Source organism: Daphnia carinata, chromosome 2, assembly GCF_022539665.2.
Source record: "Daphnia carinata strain CSIRO-1 chromosome 2, CSIRO_AGI_Dcar_HiC_V3, whole genome shotgun sequence".
Taxonomy (NCBI): Eukaryota; Metazoa; Arthropoda; class Branchiopoda; order Diplostraca; family Daphniidae; genus Daphnia; species Daphnia carinata.
Window position 1 is genome coordinate 6,016,989 of NC_081332.1, and position 15,200 is coordinate 6,032,188.

General features: G+C 40.5%; 3 protein-coding genes across 3 annotated transcripts; 2 read left to right on the plus strand and 1 right to left on the minus strand.

Moving 5' to 3' along the window:
• Window positions 1-219: 219 nt before the first annotated feature.
• On the plus strand, window positions 220-1,311 carry LOC130687063 (uncharacterized). The gene is made up of 5 exons (XM_057510228.2): window positions 220-356; window positions 426-539; window positions 598-748; window positions 831-1,046; window positions 1,122-1,311. Exons 1-5 carry the CDS (start codon window positions 342-344, stop codon window positions 1,184-1,186), a joined length of 561 nt encoding a protein of 186 aa, XP_057366211.1. The 5' UTR covers window positions 220-341; the 3' UTR covers window positions 1,187-1,311.
• Window positions 1,312-2,225: 914 nt separating this feature from the next.
• Window positions 2,226-6,336, plus strand: LOC130686943 (uncharacterized). Its single transcript, XM_057510102.2, has 5 exons — window positions 2,226-2,877; window positions 3,441-3,564; window positions 4,170-4,399; window positions 5,146-5,318; window positions 5,391-6,336. The coding sequence occupies exons 1-5, from the start codon at window positions 2,747-2,749 to the stop codon at window positions 6,053-6,055; spliced, it is 1,323 nt and encodes a 440-aa protein (XP_057366085.1). The 5' UTR covers window positions 2,226-2,746; the 3' UTR covers window positions 6,056-6,336.
• A 3,858-nt stretch (window positions 6,337-10,194) lies between these two features.
• LOC130686692 (AP-1 complex subunit beta-1-like) lies at window positions 10,195-14,071 on the minus strand. Its single transcript, XM_057509827.2, has 10 exons — window positions 13,966-14,071; window positions 13,693-13,882; window positions 13,455-13,625; window positions 13,154-13,373; window positions 12,793-13,080; window positions 12,452-12,726; window positions 12,019-12,381; window positions 11,843-11,956; window positions 11,212-11,784; window positions 10,195-11,138 (listed from the first exon to the last, which is right to left on the minus strand). Exons 2-10 carry the CDS (start codon window positions 13,798-13,800, stop codon window positions 10,461-10,463), a joined length of 2,790 nt encoding a protein of 929 aa, XP_057365810.1. The 5' UTR covers window positions 13,801-13,882; window positions 13,966-14,071; the 3' UTR covers window positions 10,195-10,460.
• Window positions 14,072-15,200: the final 1,129 nt, after the last annotated feature.

Here is a 15,200-nt window from a genome sequence, read left to right on the forward strand (position 1 = left end):
CATATATATTTGTGTGTTTCCTTAGGTAAGCTGAGGGTGGATTCAAACGTGTTGATCACGTTGAAAATAAGATCCTAAGTGGCCAAAGTCGACTTACTCTAGAAAACGGAACTTGGAAAATTATTTAAATAACACAGAAACCATAATTCAATTCGTCAGTGGTCACATATTGCCCCAAGAACCGATTTCGAACGATAAGCATCCACCTCAAAGGACTTACCTAACCCGCTTATCGGTAAGATCTTTACGTCGTGAGGCTACGCGTCTTTTAAAGGCCAATTTCTCCATCATTCTTGTCATTACCGCAGTAAGTTTCATCGGTTATCGTTGTATATTTCGTCATGAATACCCATCAGGTAAGCTTCGGTTTGATGTGACTAGAATCAAGCATAAATGTTTAGCATTTTCTAAATTCATAACTCTAGGTACTAGTAGCGTTGCTGGTAGCAGCTTGTTGTGTTTATGCCTGCGTTCATCCGCCTTTGCCTCCAGATTACACGAACGAGCAATACGTCGGCGTGTGGTACGAAATTGGCAGGGTATGAGAACCTGAGCACTATATAAATATAATTACCTAATACGGAAATCACCAATCAGATCCAAACGCCGGGTGGAGCGGAATTCCAGAAGGATTGCATTTGCACCAAGACTACAATCACATCCGCTTATCCCGTTTGGGGTGACGCTGAAGTCACTTATGAATGCAGGAACTACACTGCAGATAACCCAAATATCACCTCCATAGATGGCAAGTTGGCTTTTTAATATTTCAAAAGCAAAATAAATTGTTGAATATTTTTTTTTTTACCTCTTTGGAAAACGCTCAACAGGTATTCTAATTGCGGGTGAAGTTCCAGGAAATTTCAATCAGCGATTTCCTCCATTAATTCGTGGTGTTGATTATAACATTATCTGGATTGACCAAGACACGGTAATGGAGTATGATTGCCGTATTACCGCAACCAGCGAGGAATATTGCGTCCACTTTATGTCGCGCACAATCACCATCGAGCCGGCCAAGTTACAGACCATGATTGATTTCGCAGGTAAATTGCATTGCACAAATTACTAATGCGAAGCGCAATTTTTGCATGGTGTTTTAATCTATTTTCGTATTATAGAGGGCCTTGGCTTGAACCCTCTTGGCATCCCATACCTATCGGTTCAGCAAGAGGGATGTTGGTAAATTTCCCGATATTAATTTCGATGTCGAGTTTCAATCCTTAATTTAGAGTATTGTCGCGGTGTTTGCCAATAACGCCGTACATATTTAAACCTCTGAATTGCTAAATACATTTGTTTTTCTGCGTATTTACGGCTTATGGTTGGCCAATGCTGATGCAAAGAACAAACAATCGTGTGATTGGGAAAAAAAAATAATAGACTTTAGGTCACCCGATCACAACTACGTCGTTTCCCAAGTTTACACAACTATTTCAAATGTTTGGGCGAAATTTTTAGAAACGGTTGCAAATTAGTGTATTATGGCGAGAAATCTACCATTTCTACTTTTTCGCTTGGTGTCATCTATTGTGTCGATTCTCAGTTCTGAACTGCCTTAGGAGGAAGCGGGAAAGTAACACTCGGAAACATTTGACGACGTTTATATGAACTTAATTAACAACAACTAAGAGTTCTTGTCCGAGCGTTTCCGTCGTAAAATTTCCCAAACTCTTTTTTGTCTTCTTTTTTTTAAAGGATTTTTAGAGACTAGTAAAAATTAAACACAATAAAAACTGATGAGGCCTATCTTGGTGGTAATGCCCGTCCAAGGGCATTAGCCAACGACTCAGCTCTTTCTTTTTAAATAAGCTTGTCCCTATAGGTGTTAATAGACATTCTCATCATGTCCCAACGCTTCGACTAGTTTATAGCGGTAAACGAGGAAACAAATAAAAACAAAGAAAAAACGTATAGAAAACGAAGGAGTATCAACCTGTTATTTATTCTGAAAAATACATGAATCCTTGCTGAAAATTCGTCATAATCTGTGGAGTTCTCGTTTTGGGTGGGGTCTACATTGGTCACCTGCAATACGCATGCACACCTGCAATTACAACCAATCAGATCGACAGCCCAAGGCCAGGTGAATAAACAAAGGGAAAGACTACCTAGCAGCAAAAGACGAGCTCGACTTCTCTCTCACAAAACATTGATAAAACTATGCATACATCTCAGGTAAGCGTTACACACCAGGCCATAGAGCCTGGAGAGTCTCAGCTGACAGGGCCCTAAGGGTAGGGAAACGTTACCTGGCGGCCCAGTTTTCGTTCTCCCCCTCCTTTACAGACGAAGGAGGGAAGTTTTCTCAATAGTCGAAGAAACTATAGCCAAGTTGTTCAGTCAGTTGCGAACAGTGGCCCGAGCTGGACAGCCAAATAACCGTCAGCCAGGGGGGTGACTCACGACAAGGAAATTTAATTTCGTTTTCGCTGTCGAAGTTCGTTGAGTGGAATACATCAGAGCTGTATAGTTTGCTTTGTTGTTTTCTCGGCGTGCAAGATAATACACAAGCGAAAAAAGAGAACCAACAATCTGAAATCAAGGCCTTTTTGATTTGAAATCTGAGTCTGTGTGTGCCGTGGCATCTGTTTCTCTATTTTGGCAGTGATGTTTGTGCACGTGCTGAACTGAAATTGCCAAGCTCTTTTTCGTTAGTCACAAGGAAACGAGAAGAACTTGGTTATTTTGGCTACATAGTACGCCTATCGACAGTGTGTAGGAAATACCTGAGAGGAACGCAAGAATGCAGCGACGTCGTCATCTTTCTCCACGTCTTGTGTTGATGATGGTAGCTGTATTCTTGTCGATTAGGGTCATTCGAGTGCAGGGTCATGGTCGACTGGTCGAGCCTCCATCAAGAGCTAGCGCATGGAGGTAAACTAACGTTTTCTTTACCCTGTCCTTTCTTCTTGTGTTTTTTTTATTTCCCTTTCGTACAATGTCGATACACCCGGTTCACCTGTTAATTGTTAAGAACTCTTCATGTTCTTTTGCCGTTGGCTTGGCGTCGGATTGGTAATTGAATTGCCTACCCATAGGATTCACCTGGTTGTTTTTTTAGGTTGATTACATTGAAATTTGGAATGCAAAGAACCAGCCTAGAAAAAAAAACTAGATCGCCTTGTTTTTTAATTCTAGATTTTCTTTTTCCTTCTCTTGTCTGGCCGGATTTATTACAACATTGACTCCGTTTTCATGTTTTTTCGTTTGATTTGCTTCCGTATAAGGGAATCCTGTTTCAGCATGATTGGTTTAGACCATGGGATTCGTAACGTTGCGTTAGTCGCAGAAAGAATTGCAAGAAGAGTTCAGCGGCCTATCATTAAACAAATTGATTTCCCTTTTCCCCACTTCCTGTTGTATCACGGAAACCATCTCAATTCGATGTAATCAAGGATTTTCTTGGCTGCCAATTGTCACATCCATTTTATTTTTAGGTATGGCTTTTCCACCGAGAAAGATTACAATGACAGTGAATCTTACTGCGGAGGATGGGCACGTCAACATGGGCGCAACGGTGGTAAATGCGGGGTCTGCGGAGATGCATGGGATTTACCCCAGGTAAGTTCACACACATCATGGCGTGAAAGATTTTTTTTCCCTCTTCCCTCTCCTTTTTTTCTTTGCGGTCGAAGTCGCTTAACACCTCGACACTTTCCGTTCTCCAAGTCTCGCATATTTTGCTTATCCCCCTCCCATTATTCCATTCTATTGTATTTTTTGTTTTGTCTTGTGCTTTACGCTTCCAGAAAATGATTATTCTTTTGGTGAGACTCGAACGGAATCGAGAGCACGAAAACTCTTGTTCTGGCCTCAATTGCCGTTCGAAATCAGTGACATCATTTTTTGTTTTATACCCGAATAATGTACGCTACTCAATTTCTCGTCTTCCTTTGAACTTTACCGTCCATCAGGCGGAACTCTTGACTTTTGCACCCACTTCAGCGTCTACATTGCCTATAAAGCTGAAAAAAAAGACAACTAGGTTACACTAGAAAGCGGAAATAGATCCATCCATCCATCACCTTATTTTTATTTCAGCCTCTTCTTGCCTCATTTCTTGCTCCCCAAATCCAGTATTGTTTATGATCTATAGCCTCTTGATTGTTCTTCCGGTTTTTCTTTGACGTATTTCTTTTCACCATTGAAAAATTTCGTTGTTCCAGCCTCGTGCACACGAACATGGCGGTCGCTACGGTCAAGCGACGATTGTTCGGACGTACAAGATGAACGCCGACATCGAAATTGGCGTCGAGCTGACGGCCAACCACCAAGGCTACTTTGAGTTCCGTCTCTGCGAGCACAACCTAGCCAAACACCCGGAAACAGAGGAATGCTTTGATCGCAATTTACTACGCAAGTCCAACGCCGACGCCGGCGACGCCCAAAGCCACAGGTAAACAATCTTTCGATGAAAAATGCTTCCCATAGCAGTGAAATAAGCGCTACACACACTCAAGAACCTTTCCCCTTCCAGTTTTCGTAGCTTGCGTTCCCACTCGACAGCTTGAATTATTCTACATTGACATGCCGTTGTTGAATGACTTCGCTCTTTAACGGCTTTAGGCTAACAACAATAATTATTTTAGCTATAAGCAAACATCGTGCTTTGTTTATGTCATCAACTTATCGTGCGAATCGGCTGAGGTTTTTGTTTCGTCTCCGCTTTCTTAGTGGGAAAAACAAAAATGCAGTCCCACCAAACTTCGTATACTTTAGAGTCTTTCTACTTGATCAAATTGCCATTGCGAGTTCTCGTGAAAGATAGATGAGAATTTAATTATTGCGCCCCTCTTTCGCTACGTTTTCGTGCGGACATTGTGTCGCAAAATCATGGCAATTAACAAGCGTGGCATTCTCAAGCTTTCATATGGCCACGATAAACTTAGTTTAAAGAAAACACGTTTCCCGAAATTCATTTACGATTGAATTCGTTTTCGATACTGCTGGAAAATCAATGCTTTCCCTCAGTTTCACATTTCCTCGCTCACAGGCAACAAAAGAGAATCGGATATAGAGATTCACCATATAATATGTAGATGCTTAAGAGAATTAGAAAATAAATTTGGGAAAAGAAAATAATAATGCGGGAAAACGTGAAATCGTGCTAGTAATGTTCCAATGCTGACCAATTGATTTCAGGTACTTTCCAGGCGAAGGACATAACGTTGTTTTTCGTTCAACTTACAAGCTACCCGAGGGTCTAACGTGCAGCCAATGCGTCTTGCAGTGGCGATACGTTGCTGGCAACAACTGGGGTAATTGCGCTAATGGCACTGAAGCCGTCGGATGTGGTCCCCAGGAACATTTTTTCGGTAAAAACAATATTAAAAACTCGAATTCAAAAAGGCATGAATACAAAATAACTCACGCCCAAATTGTTGCAGGTTGCGCTGATATCAAAATTACAGAGGATGGAATGCCTGACGCGACTACGATTTCACCGAAGATGACCACAATAACAACATTTAAACCGAGAACACGAGGAACGGTCACTTCACGTTACGTCCGACCAACTAAAACTGTGGAACCTTCAACTTCAACTACGACAACACCTCCAACTCAAAGACAATCATCGACAACGTCGTCGACCACTTCAGCTCCGGAACTGGAACCCCCGGTGTATCACTACAACTACTTCAATCCGGGAACTTACATTGGAGTTATCATCACCCTTGCCACGCTGCTGTTCGCCATTATTTGCATTGGAGGAACGATTTTGTATTTTTACTACTTCCATCCGATGGTCAAAAATCTCATCAGCGAACGGTGGCGACACGTGCGCAGCCAGGTGAATCCATCCGAACGCAAAGCTCCTCTGAAGCTGCCAGCCTCCGTTTTTGCACAGCAAGAACCTCCTCATCTCTCGAATTCGGGTGATGTCAAACCGCCAGTTCCGCCACGAATCCGTCGAACTGGTGATCTTCGACTACTGTCGCTAACAATCAGCGAACCGCTGGATGTCACCATCAATGGCATCGCTGTGCCAAGAGACGGTGCCAGTTCAACCACGTCCGGCCAGAGTGAAGAAAAGAATTCTAGCTCTGCGTGAGTCATCAATCACTGACTTGCTTCTCTTCCTTTCCCGGAAGACAAGCTATAGGCAAATTTTTATACAACCACTAAAGTTCCTTTCGAGCCGCCTTTATTGGGGCCACGTTCTCAGATTTTCTCTTCGTAAATCGTCTAATATACTTCCTTTATCTGTACATTTTGCCTACCACCCTAAAAATCTAACGTCATCCAGCGGCATAGTCTCAGCCGCTTGAACAATATGGGCTCTCATAATGAATGTACTGTCAAAGTTTCAAATATAACGTGTAAATATGAAAACTTGTGTATTAAAGGCTCATTCGCGCTAAATATATAGTCCTGATTTAATTGACCACGAATCGTTTTTTTACAACATCGAACAACAAACATGTAGGCATTTTTCTACTGGAAGAATATAATACAAGAGAAGATGTGCAATTCCATCGTTAGTGATAAGTTGTCGTTATGATGCAATCAATTTTGATTGCAGCCTGAATGCCTGTCACGAATTTCACCTTGAACGCATTTAATTGATGATCACATGATCTAGACGTGAGGTCAAGTAACTTTTCGTAGAATGCCTCGAATCTTTAAACGATTCTCAAACTCTTCCGGTTCGCCATACTGGAAATGTGCCCTGCATTCACGCAGTCTCCATTACAAGAAGTAACGTTATGCGGGTTTGTTTTCGCATGCTTAAACTCTCCTAAGATACGGTTGAAATGCTTACTAAATAATCTGAGTACACCGCAAAAACAAATCTGGCTCGTAGGCAATTTTCTTCAGCTATTAAGTATGTTGTTCGCAACGTTTACCAATGGCTTAAAACTTCTGTGTTTATTTAGTCATTGTTTTAATACCAAAATAACAACAACAGAACTATGAATTAAAATGTTTTTTTTTCAGATTATGTGGTTATTGATGAGTTCTGTATTGTCATAAATAAATGGAAATTAACTTCCTCAGTTTCACTGAAAGTTGTGATAGCGAAAGCGTGCCAGCCATGGGGTAGAACATAACGCAGCACGCTTCTGTTCAATAAAGATAAGTTCCATTTGTCCAATTTTTCTCCAGTCGACGACCGACGTCACGCAGTCGGTTATCGAAAACCGCTGTTCGGGAAAGCTGCTTTCCCTCTTCGCCACACTTGCAGAGAGTGTTGACAAAAAAACCCTCTACACTCCATTGTTTTATAATACATAATAAGACTGGTAACGCAGAAAATGGGAGAACAAAGGTTTTGCGCCAGCAGCCTTTTTCCTCCGTTTCTTTCAAAAACGGTTGGGCTGAAGAAAAAACTAATAGTATTTTTGAAGTCAGCGTTCAATTTTGAGTGTAGTGTGTAATTTTTATAGAATTCCAAGAGATGTCCGTTTTTACCGATTTTTGAGGCGAAATTCCCACGGTCATTTCCTTCGCTTCCTTTCATTTTTTAAGTCCAATGTCAAAGTAAGCCCGATTTTCGTGATCAGCGATCAATTTAGAATCGAAATAATGTATTTTTAACTAAACCTGGAATTTGACGAAAATCGAAAAAGTGGGAAGGCTATAGCCTTCTTACTTTTTCATTTTCGGCCAAATTTCAAATTTGGCTTAAAATACATGATTTCGATGCAGAATTAAATGCTAATCACGAATATAGAGTTTATTTTTTAATTAGCCTTATAGTTTTTGAATTAAACAAAAAAAAAAGAAAGTCGGGCTTATTTTGTCGGGCTTATTTTGTCCTATTAAAAAATAATATTACTAAATCCAGATAACTATATACGAGTTTAATTCAAATTGAGTCAAAGAAAACGAAAATGCAATTTGTTTTTACGTAGAGTTTATAATTTTTGAGCAATCAAAAATATAAAATTAGGTGCGAATCGAAACAATTACTAGGGCGCCATACGCTACAGCGCTAGCGTGACACTTCAAATTTCTTCGATTATTCAAAAACTATAAACTCGACGTAAAAAAAAATTTCATTTTCGTGTTCCTTGTTAAATTTTGAATCAGAATCATATATAGTTATCTAGATTTCATGATTTTATTTTTTATAGGAAAAAATTTTAAGCCCGACAAAATAAGTCCGGCCTTCTGTTTTTTGTTTAACTCAAAAACTATAAGCCTAATGTCCAAATAAACATGATTTTCGTAATCAGTGATGAATTCTGAATCTAAATAACGTGTTTTTAATTAAATCTAGAATTTGACCAAATTTGAAAAAGTGGGAAGGCTATAGCCTTCTTACTTTTCCATTTTTGGCCAAATTTCAAATTTGGCTTAAAATACATGATTTCGATGCAGAATGGAATTCTAATCACGAATACAGAATTTAATTTTTAATTAGCCATATATTTTTTGAATTAAACAAAAAAAAACAGAAAGTCGGGCTTATTTTGTCGGGTTCATTTTGTCGAGCTTATTTTTGTCGGGCTTAAAATTTTGTCCTATTAAAAAATAATATCATTAAATCTAGATAACTATATATGATTTCAATTCAAAATTACCCAAAGAAAACGAAAATGGAATTTGTTTTTACGTAGAGTTTTTAGTTCTTGAGCAATCTAAAATATAAAATTAGATGCGAATCGAAACCATTACTAGCGCGCCAGTACGCTACAGCGCTAGCTTGACACTTCAAACTTCTTTGATTATTCAAAAACTATAAACTCGACGTAAAAACAAATTTCATTTTCGTGTTCCTTGTTAAATTTTGAATCAGACTCATATATAGTTATCTAGATTTAATGAAATCATTTTTTTATAGGAAAAAATTTTAAGCCCGACAAAATAAGTCCGACAAAATAAGCCCGGCTTTTATTTACGGTTAATTCAAAAACTATAAGCCCAATGTTTAAAAAAAAAACGATTTTCGTGATCAGCGTTCAATTTCGAATCAGAATAATGTATTTTTAACCATATCTAGAATTTTACGAAAATTGAAAAAAGTGGGACCGAAGCATTTGCTGGAACTGGCCAGATTGCTGGGAATCCAGCCTATCCAGGAAGCGATAAGCGTAATCGCTCTGGACTACAGTAGTGTTCTCCAGGGAAGTCAACTGGTGCTTTTGACTAGAAACAAACACAACGGGAATAGAAAAAAAAGAAAGAAGAACGCAAAACTAGCTACCGTATCCAACTGAACACAGAACCAGTTAAACTGTAACACAATGTAAATTTCTTTGTGTATTGCATAAAGAACTGATCACCCCAATTCCCCTGTATTTAGGAGAGCTATTGAGCATAATGATGGCACTTTAACAGTATAGCTGTCTATTCAAATATCAAGGTTTATTATAGACAGTACACACAGGTTCTTCAGCAGAAGTATATGATTTTAAAACTATCTTGAAAACGTCAGATTTACAGCTTCGGTGGCAATAATACTACAAAAGCTTTCAACGAGGATTACCGTAAAATACCCTATCTTCGTTCATGTGTAAGACTATTTATTCAGCCTTAACGTTGCGTAGTTTGAGTACAAGCATTAATAGTCCATTTCATGAAAAGATCGCTGTTGGAAGTTCACAAATAAAAGACAGTATACAATTTTGCTCCTTCCTGATTCTCTACAAAACATGAAACCATCGTGCGATGCACCTTCTCCAAGTACCAATCTTTGTGGGTAATAAAGAGGTTTAGATTTCTCATTAGGGAGTCTTGTTTTCGCTAGCTTTTGTGCGAATGCCGACTGATGAATGCAAAATGGAAGCAAGAAAGGAGAAATGGATATCGTAAGCTTATGCAAGACCATCATTTTCACTGGATATCGAGGGAGATCTTTGCAATCTAATTCTGAAACATAGTATGGCAAGGAACAATGGGAAAAGCGATGTCGTGTGAAACAAAATTAGTTCCTCGTCCACTAAAAAGCACATTTACTTTCTTTTTCAGTTAGCCAGCGAAAGTATACCCGAAAGATTCAAGACAATCTAAACCACTGATTTCTATTTGAAGACGACACAGTCAGTAGCATCGATCAATTGGCTGTGCTTAAAAGAAAAACATTTCCCTTTCATTAACTTTCCATTTCATTTGGAGCCACAACGCGTATTTTCCTTCTATCGACAGTTGTAATTGATGTAGTAACAAATCATCAACGAACTGGGGAAATGATATTCTATGTCTGACAACTGCAGTAACTATTCAACATATGGACTTACTAATAGCATGATTTCGATAACACAATGTGTATGCCAAGAAGACAGAAAAACAATAATTATTACGCTCCATCCAACAAAACAGCAAATATAGAGGGTGGTACGGGGGAGAAGCACAGAAGGAATGTTGGGTGAAAAATCTGCAAGATGAAGAACAGTTACAGCTACGCTCAACTGACATTCAGAATCGAAACATCTCTACACTGGTTCACAGAGACAAATTAGTGAGAATAAGAAAAGAAAAAAAAATAAGAAAAAAAAACAAAACACTAACATTTAACTGTGAAGGATAGCGTCGAACGCAGTGTTAACACCGGCGGAAACGTCTGGCGCCCTAGTTTTGACGGCCAGGATAAGTGTTGGATTACCAGGCTGCATTTTCAGCTCGGAAAGAATCCAGATGCCATTAACTAGCTTAAGCGACTGGTATAGCATATCTTGGCCTTCGACGTTACGTTTTGCGATGGTGAAGACATTGTTCTGCTGCATTTTGGACGAAACGGCGTCCGCACTCAGATTCACGTTGTTGATGGTATACTGGACTTCATTTGCCGATGGGATGTCCTTCCATGTAGACAAAAAGACACGTTTGTCCATTTGTCCATCTTCGGCGAAAAAGATGTTCATCGGCATAACAACAGCAAAATAGAAGACGTCGATGTTGTTCTTAATAGCAACTTGGAGGTTGGTGAGTGGTTCCATTCGCTGGACAGGGCCGGTCGGATTGAGGGACAGTACAGCTTCATATGACTGATTTGGTGCTAACGGTGATACAACATGCAGGGGTGCAGCAGGAACTAAACCAAAACTGTTTTTGTTAAGCTGAACGGCAAACTGCATCATTGGTTGCATGGCTCTATTGGTCATGGTCATCTCCATTTGGATTTGTCCGTTGCGGCGGGAGAAGGTGCCAGTAATCTCTAGGCCTTTACCACGAGCGGCAGGTAGCCACATCTGAAACCAAATTAAAAGAGAATGCGTGTTACTGATCACTGTAGCGTAAAGAACAGGCGGTTATGGTTCTGACCTGCTTTGGTGCGACGTACGACGTGGATGCGGAAGGTGCAAGACCGAAAATGTCACCGAGGAGACCAACAGAAGGTGCTGGCGCTGGTGCAGCTTGCGGCGGCGGAACGGTAGGACTATCGCTGAGCAACCCGTCCAACCCACCGCTCAACAGATCCAAGCCGGATGAAGCGAATGGAGCGGCAGGCACTGAAGATGGTACTGGTGGCCCGCCAAGATCCATTGTTAGTAGATCGCCAATAAGCGATTCTTGGGTAGGAATTACTCCAGAACGCTCGCCGTGCGAAGGGCTGGACTCCAAGATGTCCTGCGATCCAGAACGAGTCGGAAGAGCCCGGCGGGAGGAGCCCAAACCACGACCTTCCACAAAAGCGGAGGGCGGTTTGTGATAAACGGATGCCAGCGAAGCAATGTGACAGACGAGTTCATCAAGCAGTGACGGTTCCAGTAGATCCGTTTCTTCAGAAATCAGTGGCTTGTCAGCTAATACTACCTCACGTGCCGCCGCCGGATCAGTCGACAATAGACGCCAGTAAATGAAGCCACGATCACGTAAATCTGGGTTGTCGGAATCCTGGGAAATACCAAGATAAGTAAGTCACCATGCAACACGGAAAATCAAAGTTAATTACCTGTGTGGCTAGAGTCAGAACTTGTTGGACCAATTCTTGCGTGTCCGCAGGGCGTTTGAGGAATAACTTGACTATGGCAGTTAGCAGCTGCAGCTGTACTTGGGTGCTCTCATCCTAAAGTAATTGACATATTAATTTCAGTTTTCACGTATTTTCAAGTAAGATTTTATTGGTACCTGGAAACCCTCAAGGAAACTTTCAAGAAGTTCATCAGCATTGTCAATACGCTCAGCGTATTCGCCAATAATCCATATCATGGAGGCACGAGCCTCGGGCTCATCGAGCGTGTCCAAGTTCTCGCACAGCGTCGAAATAATGCTTTCATAGCGGTTGGGATATTTGCGGAAAATGTCTTTGATGACGACAATGGCTTCTTGCACGACATAGTTGACTTTGGTTTGAATTAGGTCGAGCAAAGTACTAACGCATCGTTCTGCTGATGGTTCCACTTTGATGGCGCATCGACCGATAGCTCGTACAGCTTTACGAACGAAATCAACGTCTACTTCGGTAGCATATTCCTTCAGTTCAGACAGCACCTATTTGTAATATGCAGTGTGTTAACCGATATATATTCTAGAATGTCAAGTAATATTTTCTCTTCAATACCTGGGCAATGTTGGATTGATTAGCAAGACGGATCATGATGTCCAGCTTCTCCAATTTGACGTAGATCGGGTCATTGTATTTGACGAAGAAAACCTTCATTTCATTCTTCAGAATGTCTGGTCGTTTTTGAACAATCAGATTGATGTTTCGTAAAGCAACGTACTGAACTTCCGGTTCAGACGACAAAAGTGTCACGAGTGGTGGAGCCAATTTCTTGCTCAAATTCACAACAAAGTCCGCGTCAGGTGCCATCATCTCCATTAACTTCATAAGCACTAAAAATACCAATGTTATAAATTTTTAAAAATAAATACGCCAGTACAAAATTCTGAGCAATATACCTTTAACAGCGCTAAGAACAACAGCAGCATTCGCATGTGCCAAACGAGGAGTAATTCGCTCACAGATGCTCTGAGCTTCTCGTTCATCCTTAGGACTGTAGTTGGAAATTGAATCTAGAATGAAGACTTGACCCCACTCTGTACATTCATTGAGAGCAGTCAGAAGCTTGTTGATTGTTTGGGTATTCATTTCCACTAAGGGAACACCACTACTGGAAGCTTCATTGATTTCAGACAAAGCAGCAACAGCATTGGCAACCACCATGGGATTAGAGTCACTCAAGAGTTCTGCAATTTCAACAGGAAAGATTAATGAATCATTTGCAACTTCCAGATTTTTGATAATTTTGAATCATCAAACCTTTCAGTTGATCAAGGAATCCTTGATCTTCTACCAAACTGGCATTGATGTCATGTAACTTGGCTACACAAACTGCTGCAGTCTTCCTGACATAGGGATCTTCATCTTTCAGACACTTCCTTAATGGTTCACATAGATATTCAGTGATCTTATCTACTCGAATGCAGCCCATTGTTCGCACAGCTAGAGCTCTAATGAGAGGATTGGGATCTTCACAGTCCTGTTCACCAAGTATAAAGAATTATTCTATTCATTCTGAATCAAACTAAGTTGTAGCATAACTGATCTCAATGCAAGTTACCTTGACAAAGGTGTTCACAGCCATAATCGCCATATCTGGTTGGCTTTTTGCATAGTTCATCAAGTAAAGATAAACCAGCTTTTTCAATTCCAAATTATCAGTTTGCATGCAATTTACAACATCAGGAAATAGAGCTGAGACATCTTTTCCAACCGTCATTGATGCAATAACCTTAAAGTAAAAAAGTTCACATATTATTGTTAATAAATCCCAATTCAGTGCAATCACAAAAAACTACCTTTTTGACTGCTTCGCGTTTCTTTTCTTTTTTTTCACTATTCAATTCAGATTTCAGCTCGAAAATTTCACCCTTTTTGGTGGTAGTGAAGTATTTTGAATCCGTCATTTTTGACAAAACTGAAGGGAATTGAGTTGTATTCGGCTTTAAGTTGAAAAAATATAAGTTCTTCGACTATTGGAGACAACAACTGCATTAAGAAAGAATTTGATAAGGACAATTAGATGGAATTGAAGTTTGGACGAGAGATGGATAGATGAAACGGATAATTACCGATAAAACAGCCGAGCTCGTTTAAAATTTCTGAAGAGCTTTTGGGAGGGCGTTTATTATGACAGTTGTCCTGTCAGCTGATGAAGCTTGTTGCAGACGATGTATAGTCACCTAGCAACCAAGCTAAACTGCCCCTCTGGTAAACACAACACAAAATGGAGCAACGCGATCTACAGTTCAATTTAGCGTCTAGTTTTTCTTCGAAAATGAATTCTTCGAGTTATAGTTATTATGGAAACAATCGTAATTCGGAAACTTTCACTGATTTTGAAGGTGTCCAAGATCTTTCCTATTCCGCTCAGTGTTTGCAAGAGCAGAACGTACCAGCTCACGAAGACCAAGATGTAACTTGCATGGATCTCAGTTTGCTTCTTTCGTCATCGAAAGCTTGTGACCGTCAACAAATCGAAGACGAACTGCCCCTAAATCTAACGGGAAAGGCGAGGGAGGATGAAATTAATAGGAGGTTGCGACAGAGGCAACAGTTTTGCAACTACTCCTACCCATTCAGTGATCCACCAAGATCAAATCAGGTCTTTGTTGCCCCTGATTTTCTTGGAATGCATGAACTGCAAGATCTGAGAACCCATATTTATATGGATGATGCTACATCATTGAACTTGACATATTGTCCTCAGACTTTAGATTTATCAGCCCAGAGTCTTGACCTTTCGTTAACAGGCCAAGACCTGCAGTATGACAACTCAATTATAGACCTTTCAGCTTCTCACAATCTTAACTTGGATGGTTGCACAAGCTGTGATATTTTAAATTTGACCTGTCACCAAGGAGGCACAGAATCTGAAACGTCTAACATGTTGGACCTGGCACTACTTCAACAGCAGCAGCCCCTGCCACCAGCCTCTTCACTACCTCTACCGTTGTCAATAACCCAATCTCTCACTCCAACATCCTGCAGCAGTCAGCAATACACAGCTCTTGACCTCCAAAAAAACAGCTGCGTCTCAACTGTAAGTGTCGTCAATCACCAAATCCCGATCGAGGAGAAACGTTATATGTGCGCCCTTTGCGCCGAACGTTTCGTCACGACCCAAGAATTGATCGCTCACCGCGAAACACACCTGAACGCCAAACCTTTCGCATGCGATCAGTGTGGCATGCGGTTCGTGAAAGTAGGCACTTTAAATCGTCACGTCAAAGCGACGCATGCTAATTCAAGACCCTACCAATGTGAATTTTGCGAGAAAAAATTCGCCCAGAAGCATGATCTCCAC

What these genes read in the sequence shown, in the direction of transcription:
- LOC130686692 (XM_057509827.2), bottom strand. Translation starts at nt 13,800, where the DNA reads ATGACGGATTCAAAATACTTCACTACCACCAAAAAGGGTGAAATTTTC. An exon ending in ATTCCTTGATCAACTGAAAG is followed by an intron (nt 13,081 to 13,153) that starts GTTTGATGATTC and finishes TTGAAATTGCAG; the next exon opens with AACTCTTGAGTGACTCTAAT. An exon ending in GTTTCCTTGAGGGTTTCCAG is followed by an intron (nt 11,957 to 12,018) that starts GTACCAATAAAA and finishes CAATTACTTTAG; the next exon opens with GATGAGAGCACCCAAGTACA.
- LOC130686943 (XM_057510102.2), top strand. Translation starts at nt 2,747, where the DNA reads ATGCAGCGACGTCGTCATCTTTCTCCACGTCTTGTGTTGATGATGGTA. An exon ending in GGCGACGCCCAAAGCCACAG is followed by an intron (nt 4,400 to 5,145) that starts GTAAACAATCTT and finishes AATTGATTTCAG; the next exon opens with GTACTTTCCAGGCGAAGGAC. An exon ending in TCCCCAGGAACATTTTTTCG is followed by an intron (nt 5,319 to 5,390) that starts GTAAAAACAATA and finishes AAATTGTTGCAG; the next exon opens with GTTGCGCTGATATCAAAATT.
- LOC130687063 (XM_057510228.2), top strand. An exon ending in TGTGGTACGAAATTGGCAGG is followed by an intron (nt 540 to 597) that starts GTATGAGAACCT and finishes ATCACCAATCAG; the next exon opens with ATCCAAACGCCGGGTGGAGC. An exon ending in GACCATGATTGATTTCGCAG is followed by an intron (nt 1,047 to 1,121) that starts GTAAATTGCATT and finishes TTCGTATTATAG; the next exon opens with AGGGCCTTGGCTTGAACCCT.